General features: G+C 55.9%; 1 protein-coding gene across 1 annotated transcript in view; it reads right to left on the minus strand.

Moving 5' to 3' along the window:
• The window catches only part of HSF1 (heat shock transcription factor 1), a 27,434-nt gene that overhangs the window by 1,114 nt on the left and 13,364 nt on the right, over positions 1-12,956 (minus strand). The window contains exons 2-10 of the mRNA XM_011938032.1: positions 4,393-4,501; positions 3,840-3,976; positions 3,535-3,659; positions 2,367-2,442; positions 2,234-2,295; positions 2,024-2,120; positions 1,789-1,925; positions 1,381-1,662; positions 26-140 (exon numbers count right to left, since the gene is read on the minus strand). Of these exons, the coding sequence (XP_011793422.1) occupies positions 26-140; positions 1,381-1,662; positions 1,789-1,925; positions 2,024-2,120; positions 2,234-2,295; positions 2,367-2,442; positions 3,535-3,659; positions 3,840-3,976; positions 4,393-4,501 (1,140 nt within the window). The remainder of the gene's footprint in view (positions 1-25; positions 141-1,380; positions 1,663-1,788; positions 1,926-2,023; positions 2,121-2,233; positions 2,296-2,366; positions 2,443-3,534; positions 3,660-3,839; positions 3,977-4,392; positions 4,502-12,956) is intronic.

Genomic DNA, 12,956 nt, shown 5'->3' on the forward strand with positions numbered 1-12,956 from the left:
AGGGCGGGGCAGGGCGGGACAGGACGTGACTCACGTCCAGCAGGGCGCTGGTGTCCACGCTGAAGCCGTGGCTGCTCAGCATGGTCTGCAGGTTGTCCAGGTTGGAGTCCATAGCATCCAAGTGATCACTGAGCTCATTCCTGGCCCGGGATGAGGGGGTAGCTGAACCAGTGCCCCAGGCCCCACACCCCGATGCGCTCCTGTGGGAGAAGGGCTCCCCTTGACTGTATCCCCCAGGCTGCACCGCCTGCACAGGCTGGAGGGGGCAGTGCATTCGAGGACCGCCTGGGAGGTGGTGGAGGCTCTGTGCCCTCGGGTGCGGCTGGGCCCATGCTGGGCATCCCTTCGCCATGAGGGCCTGGAGGCCTTGGTGGCAGAGGACCCAGGAGACAAGGGGTGTATTCAGCTCTAGCACGAGGATCAGGGATTTCAGTTTTCAGGGTTGGTGAGGCTTCCCGTTGCATTGGGAAAACGGCTGGGGCTGTGCTCAGTGTGTGGGGGGCTCAGTCCCTGCCCTGGTGCTGCTGTGGGAATGAGACTCACGGTCTGGTGGCTGTGACCAAGAAAGCACTAGGCCATGGGGCACACCTGGGCCATGGGACAGGCAGCCAGGCCGGGTACCAGAGGTGCCCTGGAGACCCCGCCTGGCAGGAAGTGTAGTCAGCACCGCAGTTTGGATCCTGCCAGCACCAGAGGCCGTGCCAGGCCAGGGAGACCTGTCCCTGTCACAGGCAATGACCACAGGCCCATGGCCAGGGGAGCCATGATGACATTGAGCCCCAGCCACAGAGGAGCTTAGGATGATGCCGCCCAGACCCGATGCTCATGCCCTGTCAGGCTGGGTCTGGTCCACGGTCGTGTGGGAGGGCCCGAGCTCTGGCAGGGCCCTCCTCCCACCCCAGCGGGGTCAGCGCTAACCCTGGCTGGACTCGGCCATGCGGAGAGGAAGAGGGGCAGGGGAAGAGGCGGGCGACCCCAGACATCTGTGGAGTGCGAGCCAAACTGCAAGATACAAAAACAAGAGCCCCCATTGCAGGCAGGGGCTGGGCAAGCCTGGGGGTGTGGAGGCCAGGCCCCGCTCACCATCTCCTGCCATCTGTCTGGGCAGCACGACCTGCCAGGACCTGTGGCAAGAGGGTGGCAGCAGCAGGAGGGCTGGCTGAGAGCAGGGCCCGGCAGCCTGCCCGGACACGCCCTTGGCTTCTGTGGCGTTTGGGATTGTGGGGTGATCTGTTTGGCACCTGTCTCCCTCCCCAGCCCCGAGCTCCGAGGTTAGGGGTAGGGTCCTGCCTTGCCAGCTGCCCTGCTCAGCCCTCTGGGACAGTCTGAGCTGAAGCCCAGGGCTGTGCCTCCAGGGGCTGTGGGTGGGGCGGCACTCACTTGTCCAGGCAGGCTACGCTGAGGCACTTTTCAGGGGTGGAGGTGGGCGGAGGTGAGGGAGGCCGGCCCTCGGTGTCCGTGTGGCCCCTGGTGTCCGTGAGGGCTGTGGCGGAGGCGGGGGCAGGTTCACTCTCCCGCAGGATGGAGTCAATGAGGGCGGTCGGGGACAAGAGGGTGTCCACGGAAGATGGGCGCCCGGGACTCGCCTCCTCTACCCGGGGGCTCTGAGGCGGGCTGGGGGGCTCCTCCTTGACACGCACCAGGGGGCTGCTGGACAGGGGCCTGGACACGAGGGGGACCACGTTAGCTGGTGTCTTGGCCAGCCCCACCTCATCCCCAACTCTGCCCTGGGCCCACAGGGGCTCGCCTCGTTGGGGGACAGGATGGCTGGGGTGATGCGGCCCCCACCTCTCGTCTATGCTCCCGCCGGGGGAGGCCGCGGGGCTGGCAGGAGCCAGCTCGGTGATGTCGGAGATGATGGGTCCGGAGTTGGCCGCAGAATCGGGGGCGTAGAGGCTGGAGCTACTGTAGGCCGGGGAGGGGGCCTGCAATCAAAGACAGGAGGCGCGTGCGGCGCTGGCTGGGGCAACACACCCCACTGCCGCCCGCACGCCTGGACGGGTGCCCTGCCTCCAGCACTCACCGAGTAGGGGCCCGAGCCGTGGACGTGCTCCAGGGAGAACTGCCGGCCGTACTTGGGCATGGAATGTGCTGAGCCACTGTCGTTCAGCATCAGGGGGCTGTGGGGAAGGGTGCAGGTCAGCCGCCAGCCCCCACCTTGGGGCACAGCTGACAGAGGAGGAGGATGGCACTGGGCCCCGGGTGGCGGATGCAGGCGTCCCCAAAACCTCACATCTTTCTCTTCACCCCCAGGATCCGGTTTGACTGCACCAGTGAGATCAGGAACTGAATGAGCTGTGGGGAGAGAGGACACAGTCACCCTGGCCCTTGTGGGGCCCCCGCCGGCCCTCTGGCCCTGCCCCCACCTTGTTGACGACTTTCTGTTGCTGGGCATGCTTCTGCCGAAGGCTGGCCACCTCCCGCCACAGAGCCTCATTCTCACTGCAACAGACCAGGCTGGGTCAGTGGGGCCCAATCCCAGGAGCCCCAGGGCTGAGGGAGCCCCACAGACCCTCCCCGTCCACCAGGCAGGAGCAGGGGTAAGTGTGACCATGTCTGGCCTGGCCCACCCCAGGATGAGAACTGCTGGGGGCCAGGGCCAGGGCTTGCTGGTCCCACTGCCCCTCTCCCTGCCGGGAACACCTGGTGTCAGGTAGGGTGTTGGGGACAGGAGCACCAGGATCCAGGTGCACCCGGATCCTGGCATCCATCCTGGCCAACACCTGGAGGGCTGCCTTGGACACAGGCCAGGAGCAGACCCTTGAGCCGCCCTTCCGCCTGAGAAGCCAGGTAGAGGGAGGACGGTTCTTCAGGCTGCGACACCGGCTGTCCCGTGTACTGCAGGTGCTCAGGGCCAGGCCTGGAAGTGGCTTAGAGGTGGCCCCACCAGGTGGCCCCACGGGGCGGGGAAGAGCTGTCCCCAGCCAGTTGAGCAGGGCCGTGAGCGCGCTCCTGCTGCTCTGGGAGGCTGAGCCCCACCAAGCCTGTGAGTCTGCTTGGGGCCAACTGGGGTTGGGGTTCCCGCAGGCCTGGAGCCCCAAAGTGGATGCGAGACCTGAGCCAGCCTTGCGAGGTGGGCTTGCCTCAGTTTCTCAGGTGCCACCGTGTGTCACGTCCCTGCTAAGGTTTCCCCAGAGCCGCAGGGCCCTGGTGAGGAGGGGCTGGGGGGCTAGCTCCATAGGCCCAGGCAAGTGTGGGGCAGAGGTTCCAGGAAGGGCCTGAGATGCGTCTGACCCCAGGCCCGAGGTGGGTGGGGTGGGTCTGCTGTGCAGGGCTTGTCCTCAAAATTTGGCTGGTAGGTCCTGCCAAGCTCGGAGGCCAGGATGGCCCAGAGGGCGTTGGGGATGTGCAGAACAGGGGACCCTCCCAACCCCTTCTGCACGTGGAGAACGGCAGCAATGGGCGGCAGGGCTGGGGCAGAGGCCCAGGGTAGATCTGGGTGGAGCAGGAGGTGGGGCTGAGCACCTGGAGCCCTGGACAGGGCCCTGCCCCCACAGCACCCGCTGCGGCCCACAGTGCTGGTGTGGGACCTACTGCTTCATGGCCAGGAGCTTGGAGTCCATGCACTCCTGCTTCCCCTTCATCAGCTGCACGTCTGTCAGCAGCTTGGTGACACTGTCCTGGCGGATCTTGATGTCTTCACTCTTCAGGGTGGACACCTGGACCCCGAGAGGGACAGGGGTCACTGAAGCGGCCTGGGAGCTTGGCAGGCTCAGGCTCGTCCACTGCAGCCGGGTCCCTCAGGAAGCAGGCAGGCTGGGGTGGGAGCTCTCAGGGAGGGCCGGGCGGGGAGAGCCGTGGCAGGTGAGACTGGGCGAGGGTGCGGGGCTGCGACTCACACTGGTCACTTTCCTCTTGATGTTCTCAAGGAGCTGCTCCTGGCCGCGCAGGAAGCACGGGTGCTGGAACTCCGTGTCGTCTCTTTCTGGCTTGACCAGGCCACCCTGCTCAATGTGGACCACTTTCCGGAAACCATCTGCACATAGCAGGGAAGGGGGCGGCTCTGCTTCAGGGCGGGACCAGACCCCTCGAAGAGCGGCCACTGCCCTGGGAGGCTGCTGCGGGACTTGGCCACGGTCAGACCCCGCCCTGCCCCTCAGAGCCCACGCCTGGTGGCCGGGTGGTCTTGGTCTAAGTGAGACCCTGTGTCCCCACGGGGCTCCCCACGCCCGATACACGTGGAGTACAGCTCGGGCTTCACGGTTCTTCCCTGGAGACCCCAGGTTCATATCCACGAGGACCCTCCCCCTTGGAAGAGGCAGCTGCCCCCGGCCTCCAGGCTTGCTGGGTTCCATGGCATGCCCTTAGCCAGCACAGGGGGCTCCGTCCTTCATCCACAAGGTCCTCCTGCGTCTGCAGGTCTGCCTCCCGCACCTCGGAGTCAGCACTCACACATGTTGAGCTGCCGGACGAAGCTGGCCATGTTGTTGTGCTTGAAATACTTGGGCAGCACCTCCTTGGCAAACTGGCCCTGGTCGAACACATGGAAGCTGTTCCCACTCTGAAAGGGAGACACACGGTGGGTCACGCGTGGTGGCAAGAGGCAGCGTGCCCAAGCCACCCTTCCCCAGGCCACCCCTTCTGGAGCGCAGGCAGTGGACATTCCACCTGATGGGGCTGGGGCCATGGGAGGCCCAGGGGGCTGGCGGGAGGCGAGTTCATTCCTGGGACCACCTGCCACACGGGCCTCATCTGTGCAGTGTGACCTGCATCCTCACTGTGAGGCCCAGGACTGGGCGGTGGGCAGATGCGGGGCCTTCCTCACAGCCGGGAAGCCCCTCCCAGGGGTTCTAGAGAAGGCCACGATTCCACTCACAAAGCACCTGCCGCACTCTGGCCATGCCCACGGGATGGGTGTTTAAGCAGGACATTTCCCTTAGGAACAGCAAAGGAGATTGAGTCCTGATTTCATTACTCCAGAGGAAAACACATTTGCGTTCAGAAATCCAAATTCATTCTTGTTTTGTGACGTGAGACAAGAAACAGACAGTCGAACACTGAATATATTCTTCCTCTTCCCTTTATCTCCCAAGCTCAGGCCCAGAGCTATCAGGAGGAGCTGGCGAGGGAGGCATCCCTGCTGGCCGTGGCCACAGTGGCTCAGAGGGGGCACTGAAGGCTTAGGGGACAGCAAGAAGCCCACATGGCGGGGAATGGGGGCCTGAAGCAGGGCCAGAGAGAGGTGAGGGGTATCTGCAGAGGAAGGGGCGGCTGACCCAGTGAAGAAACTGGGGAAGGGCAGTGGGGCAGATTTCTCCCTGCCAGGGAAGGGAGCTGCAGATGCAAACAGGGAAAAAAGCCAGAAAAACCCCCATGGTATGGCACTAGAAGTGGAGAACCGCTTTCCAGTATAGACAGACGCGAAATAAACAGGGATGTGCGTGTGTTAGGGAGGGAACAGTCACGGATAAACAGGGATGTGCGTGTGTTAGGGAGGGAACAGTCACGGATAAACAGGGATGCGCGTGTGTTAGGGAGGGAACAGTCACGGATAAACAGGGATGCGCGTGTGTTAGGGAGGGAACAGTCACGGAAAGGACCCAAGGCAGCAGGACAGAGATGGTGAAAAACGCCAACTTTCCAGACTCTGAAAATTAACCAAAGAATTACAGTAGCACGGGGAGCATTTATTCCAGAAAAACAGCTGAATCTTAGTAAGAACAGTGGGCTGTGTGAACTTTTTTTTTTTTTTTTTTCTGAGACAGGGTCTTGCTCTGTTGCCCAGGCTGGAGTGCATTGGCACGAACACGGCTCACTGCAGCCTCCGCCTCCCAAGGTCAAGTGATTCTCGTGCTCCAGCCTCCCAAGTAGTTGACTACAGGCGCCACCACGCCCGGCTAATTTCTGTATTTTTAGTAGAGATGGGGTTTCACCATGTTGCCCAGGCTGGTCTTGAATTCCTGACCTCAAGTGATCCGCCCACCTCGGCCTCCTGCAGTGCTGGGATTACAGACGTGAGCCACCGTGCCCGGCCAGGCTTGGCGGCATTTTAACATGCCCTATTCCCACTCCATCTGCAGCCCTGAAAACCAACAGCTGCAGTCCCCGTGGGAACCAGTGTCCTGGCAGCTGCTGCGGGGTGGGCCAGGGCTTGGGCTCCTCCAAGGCCCCATTCCCAGAGGCCTGGCAGCATCTGCCTAGGAGTCCACGCACAAGGCTGTCTCTGATTTGACTTGAAGCTCTCCTGAATAAAAAAGCTGTTTGCCTAGGCGTGCTTGTTGAAACATTTAGAGGCGATTTTTGAACGCTGTGGCGGCCTGAGGCAGCGCCCGGCCGCTGGGGAGAAGGAGGCACCACTAGGGGCTCTGAAAAGCTCTGAGATATTCCAGGACATCTCGCAGCCGTACACGTGTGAGCCAGCCCTGAGCTCTCACTTCTGGCTGACCTTGAGCTCTGCGTAAGCAGGAAGGGAAGCATAGTCGGGTTGTCCACGGCCTGGCCAAGCGCTGAAGGAGTCCCCAGTACACACACAGCCCCCAAAGACGGGGACTCGCTGGCTCCAAGCCTCGAGAACATTTCCACCCCGTCACGACCCACATCAGTGAACGGAACAGAGACTGCAGTGGCCATCAAGAAAGAACAGAACCTTTACAGAAGCAGTCCCGAAAAGCTACCTGGCCGATAACCACAATAAACAGCAGCAGTGACAAATCCTGGGGAGGTGGGGGAGTCCGAGCTCCAGAGCTGCCACTCTCAACCTGTGAGAGCTCCAGTTCTCCAGCTGGCTGTGCTGGCTCACGCCTGTGGTCCCAGCACTTTGGGAGGCCAAGGCGGGTGGGTTGGTTGTGCTCAGGAGTTGGAGACCGGCCTGGGCAACATGGCAAAACCCCGTCTCTAGTAAAAATACAAAAATTAAATGGTGTGGTGGCGCACACCTGTCATCCCAGCTACTCAGGAGGCTGAGGTGGGAGGATCCCTTGAGCTCCGGAGGTGAAGGTTGCAGTGAGCTGTGATCAAGCTACTGCGCTCCAGCCTGGGTAACAGACTCAAAAACAAACAAACAAACAAAGACTCTAGTTAAAAAAAAAAACAAAAACAAGAGATATGCAAAGAAACAAGAAGCTAGGACCCACACACCATACACAGGGAAAAAAAAAGCAATCAATAGAAACTGTCCCCAAAGAGGCCAAAACATTGGACATTGGACTTACCAGGCAAAGATTTTAAGTCAATTATTTCAAATATGTTCAAATAACTAAAGGAAACCACAGCTGAAGAACTGAAGTATGAGAATGACATCTCATCAAACACAGGGTATCAATAAAGAGATAAAAATTGTAAAGAAGGACGAAATCAAAATTTTGGAACTGAAAAGTATAATAATTCAGATTAAAAGTTAACCAGAGGGGCCAGGCACGGTGGCTCACGCCTGTAATCCCAGCACTTTGAGAGTCCAAGGCAGGTGGATCACCTGAGGTCTGGAGTTGGAGACCAACCTGACCAACATCGAGAAACCCCATCTCTACTAAAAATACAAAATTAGCCAGGCGTGGTGGCTCATGCCTGTAATCCCAGCTACTCAGGAGGCTGAGGCAGGAGAACTGTTTGAACCCGGGAGGCAGAGGTTGCAGTGAGCTGAGATCGCACCATTGCACTCTAGCTTGGGCGACAGAGCATATCTGACTAGGAGAAGGAGTCAGCAAACATGAAGATAGGTCCATTGAGATGGTTCGGTATGAGAAAAAAAAGAAAAAAGAAGACATAAGAAGGAGAGGAGCCGGCTGGGCGCAGTGGCTCACACCTGCAGTCTCAGCACTTTGGGAGGCCAACGTGGGTGGATCACGAGGTCAAGACATTGAGACCATCCTGGTCAACATGGTGAAACCCCATCTCTGCTAAAAATACAAAAAAAAATGAGTTGGGCATGGTGGCCTGTGCCTATAGTCCTAGCTACTTGGGAGGCTGAGGCAAGAGAATTACTTGAACCCTGGAGGCAGAGGTTGCAGGGAGCCGAGATTGAGATTGCGCCGCTGCACTCCAGCCTGGTGACAGACGGAGACTCTGTTTCAAAAAAACAAAAACAAAAACAAAAATGAGCAGAGCCTCAGAGACCTGTGAGACACCACAAAAAGTATAACACGGCCGGGCATGGTGGCTCACACCTGTAATCCCAGCATTTTGGGAGGCTGAGCCGGGCAGATCACCTGAGGTCAGGAATTCGAGACCAGCCTGGCCAACATGAGGAAACCCCATCTCTACTAAAAATATAAAAATTGTGCCTGTGCTCCCAGCTACTTGGGAGGCTGAGGCAGAAGAATCGCTTGAACCCGGGAGGCAGAGGTTGCAGTGAGCTGAGATCACCCCACTGTACCCCAGCCTGGGGGACAGAGCGAGACTCTGTCTCGAAAAAAAAAAAAAAAGTTTTAAAATGGCTGGTGTGGTGGCTCACGTCTGTAATCCCAACACTTTGGGAGGCTAAGGTGGGTGGATCATTTGAGGTCAGGAGTTTCAGACCAGCCTGGACAGCATTGTGAAACCCTGTCTCTACTAAAAATGGAAAAACTAGCTGGGTGTGGTGGCTCATGCCTGTAATCCCAGCTACTCAGGAGGTTGAGGCAGGAGTATTGCTTGAACCTGGGAGGTGGAGGTTGTAGTAAGCGGAGATCGCGCCACTGCCCTCCAGCCTGGGCGACAGAGCGAGACTCCATCTCCAAACAAAAACAAAAACAAAAACAAAAACAAACCAAAACAAATAACATAAAAGTATTAAAATAAAAGACCCTGCCACTCAATCTTTGTATACTGGCCGGGTGTGGGACTCAGGCCTGTAATCCGAGCACTTTGGGAGGCTAAGGCAGGAGGATCCCTTGAGCCCAGGAGTTGGAGACCAGTCTGGGCAACATCGCGAGACCCCATCTCTACAAAACATAAAAACTCAATATCCGGCAAAACTATGCTTTGAAAATGGAGAGATTTCCACTTCTGGGACAGCAATGTGAGGACCTTCGTCGAAGTACTTCCTGTGAAACAAGCAAAGCTTACTTAAACCATTTAAAGTCTCAAAACTGTCCTAAAGGCATATTAACAGATAAACACTTACGGAGTAAAATCTACCGACACCTGGTACGAACAGCGGGCCTGGTGGCATCTGAACCTCAGCCTCCTCTTTCCCTCTCACCCCAGCTCACCATGATGGGCACTACACTCAGGGGGAGGGGAGCAGAAAGATGGGGACCGTTCTCCCCTTAGTTCCCACACAAGGTTTCCCGGATCTCACGGGCTGGGCAGACCACCCGAGTTTCTCATCCTCACCGAATCCAAGTTGAAGAGACCAAGTTGCTGGAGCATGTGGCCTAGACGCCAGGGACTCCCTTCCTCCACCTTGCCCATGCCTCAGAGAGGGGCTCGGCCACAGCCACAGCAGGCTGAGGACACCCAGGTCTCTGACCACCTCCCTGCAGCTCCCACCTGATTAAAGCAATTTCAAAACCACAGTGTTTTTTTTTTTTTTTTTTTTGAGATGGACTCTCTCTCTGTCACCTAGGCTAGAGTACAGCGGTGCCATCTTGGCTCACTGCAACCTCCACCTCCTGGGTTCAAGCGATTCTTCTGCCTCAGCCTCCTGAGTAGCTGGGATTACAGGCATGTGCCACCACACCTGGCTAAGTTTTATATTTTTAGTAGAGACAGGCTTTCACCAGGTTGGCCAGGCTGGTCTTGAACTCCTGACCATAAGTGATCCACCCACCTCGGCTTCCCAAAGTGCTGGGATGACAGGCATAAGCCACTGTGCCTGGCCTTAAAAACCACAAGTTTTAAATACAATTCAGGCTTTCTGGGTTAAAACTGCAGGGTAGAGAACCCATGCTGGGAAAGCCAGGCCAAGAAGATCAGAGGCTGCTGTCCGGCCCAGTGCCCAGAGCGGTGGCACAGAGAATGAGCCTGGGGAGAGAGGCTGTCCGTAAGGAAAGAGCTCTGAAGCTCCCCCAGGAAACTCATTTTATTTGAAAGTTCAGCCCAAGAGTGCTCTCAGAAACGACAGCTCCTCTAAAGTAAGAGAAACAAGTAAAACCACAGGCTTGTTCTCCTGCAAAGGGAAAGCGATGAAGAGCCCTGCTGGGGCCAGAACAACCCTGACTGACCTCAGAAACTACTACTGCTCAAAATCCCACGGAACACCCCTGCAAACAGTCACCCAAACAGCGAGACCCCATCTATACCAAAACAATGGTAAAGAGACGAAATCATAAAGAACCCCCAATGGAAATTCTGGAGCTGAACAGTACAATAACCAAAGCAGAGCTGCTGGCCGTGTGGTAAACGCTTAATTTCACATGCAACGCCCAAGCTGCTTTTCAAAGAGTATGATATAGCATTTGTGTTCTCAGCAGCACGGCTGAGTTCCAGTGGCTCCGTGCCCTCCTCAGCACCTGGTGGTGTTGGCTGTTTTTTCTTTTTTTTGAGACGGAATCTCTTGCTCTGTCCCCCAGGCTGGAGTGCAGTGGCGCGATCTCGGCTCACTGCAACTTCTGCCTCCCGGGTTCACGCCATTCTCCCGCCTCAGCCTCCCGAGTAGCTGGGACTATAGGCGCCCGTCACCACGCCCGGCTGATTTTTAAAAAAATTTTCAGTAGAGACAGGGTTTCACTGTGTTAGCCAGGATGGTCTCCATCTCTTGACCTCGTGATCTGCCCGTCTCAGCCTCCCAAAGTGCTGGGATTACAGGCGTGAGCCACTGCGCCTGGCCTGTTGGCTGTTCTGGTAGCTGGCACTGAGGTTTTCGTGTGCATTTCTCCGACAAGTAATGATGCTGAGCATCTGTTCAAGTGCTTATTTGGTATTTGTCTTTTTTTGATGTATCTGTTCAAATCTTTTGCCTTTTTCAATATACGTTTTTATTTTTTGAGACAGAGTCGTGCTTTGTCACCCAGGCTGGAGTGCAGCGGCGCGATCTTGACTCACTGCTATCTCCACCTCCTGGGACCAAGAGATCCTCCCCCCGCAGCCTCCCGAGTAGCTGGGACCACAGGAGCACACCACCACGCCGGGCTCATTTTTTTTTTGTAGAGATGGGTCTCCCTGTGTTGCCCCGGCTGGTCTCAAACTCCTGAGTGGAAGTGATCTACCCACGCTGGCCTCCCAAAGTGTTGGGATTACAGGTGTCAGCTACCATGCTCAGCCACTTGTCATTTATTTATTTATTATTATTATTATTTGAGATGGAATCTCGCTCCATCGCCCAGGCTAGAGTGCAATGGCGCGATCTCAGCTCACTGCAACCTCTGTCTCCCGGGTTCAAGTGATTCTCCTGCCTCAGCCTCCCAAGTAGCTGGGACTACAGGCACCTGCCACCACACCCAGCTAATTTTTGTATTTTTAGTAGAGACAAGGTTTCACCATGTTGGCCAAGCTGGTCTCAAACTTCTGACCTCAAGTGATTCACCTGCCTCAACCTCCCCAAGTGTTGGGATTACAGGCATGAGCCACTGTGCCTGGCCAGAAATTTTTTAAAAAATATATTCTTGGTATCAGATATATGCTTTGCAAATATAGTGTGTGGTTTGCTTAATTCCCTAACAGTGTATTTCAAAGAGTGGATGTTTTTAACTTTGATGAAGCCGACTTTACCAATTTTTTCCTATTTGGTGATTTTGTCTCCTAACTCAAGATCAAAGGGTTTTTTTTCTCTAGAAGTTTTGTTGTCTTAGCTCATATTTTAGTCTCCAATCCATTCTGAGTTAGTTTCGTGTATGGTGTGAGGTAAAGGACAAGGCTCACCTTTTTGTTTATGGACGTCCAGTTATCCCAGCACTGTTTGCTGAACAGACGATTATTTCTCCATTCAACTAGTGGCACCTTTGTCAAGATCAGTCAGCCTTAGATGGGTGAGTCTATTTCTGAAATCCACAGTCTGCTCCATTTGTTTACATGTTTATATTTATGCTAATATTGTTCAGTCTTGATTACTGGAGCTTTATTGTGTCTTGAAATCAGATAGTGTGAATCTTCTAATTTTGTTCTCCTTATAATAATACTAAGTCTTCTGTCCCATGATCATGGTATTTCTCTCCATTTATTTAGGTCTTCAATTTATCCCCCACCCAGCCTTTTTTTCTTTTGAGACAGAATCTCACTCTGTTGCGTGGGCTAGAGTGCAGTGGTGTTATCTCGGCTCACTGCAACCTCCACCTCCCAGGTTCAAGCGATTCTTCTGCCTCAGCCTCCTGAGTAGCTGAGACTACAGGTGCCCGCCACCATGCCCAGATACTTTTTGTATTTTTAGTAGAGATGAGGTTTCACCACGTTGGCCAGGCTGGTCTCGAACTCCTGACCTTGTGATCTGCCTGCCTCGGCCTTCCAAAGTGCTGGGATTACAGGAATGAGCCACTGCACCTGGCTAATTTATCCCTATTAACTAGCCTGCTGATGGCCCCGTTGATCCCACTTCTGGTGTCCACACCCTTGAGCCATCTCCTCCCGCCATGTACCACGGTTGTCCTGTGTGACCAAACGCAGAGGTGATGCCACTTGAGAACAAACTGTAAAAGCCGCCTTGGCCTCTGGCTCTCTTGGGTCACTTGCTTTTGGAGAGGCAAGCCGCCATGTTACAAACAGCTCTACAGAGAGGCTCACTTGATAAGGAATTAAAGTCTCTTGCCAATAGTCAGCGAGAAACTGTGGCCTGTCAACAAGCATTGAGGGAAGCTGGAAGCATATTTCATCCTCAGTTGAGCCTTGAGAAGACGTCAGCCTCAGAAACCTTGAGCTGGAATCAATTCACGAGTCTCAGAAACTGGGACAATAATTTTTTTTTTCTTTGAGACGGAGTCTCACTCGGTCACCGAGGCTGGAGTGCAGTGGCGCGATCTCGGCTCACTGCAACCTCCGACTCCTAGGTTCAAGCAATTCTCCTGCTTCAGCCTCCCGAGTAGCTGGGACTACAGGCGCCGCCACCGCGCCCGGCTAATTTTTTGTATTTTTAGTAGAGACGGGGTTTCACCGTGTTAGTCAGGATG

The sequence above is a fragment of the Colobus angolensis genome, unplaced genomic scaffold, assembly GCF_000951035.1.
Source record: "Colobus angolensis palliatus isolate OR3802 unplaced genomic scaffold, Cang.pa_1.0 Scaffold17, whole genome shotgun sequence".
Lineage (NCBI taxonomy): Eukaryota > Metazoa > Chordata > Mammalia > Primates > Cercopithecidae > Colobus > Colobus angolensis.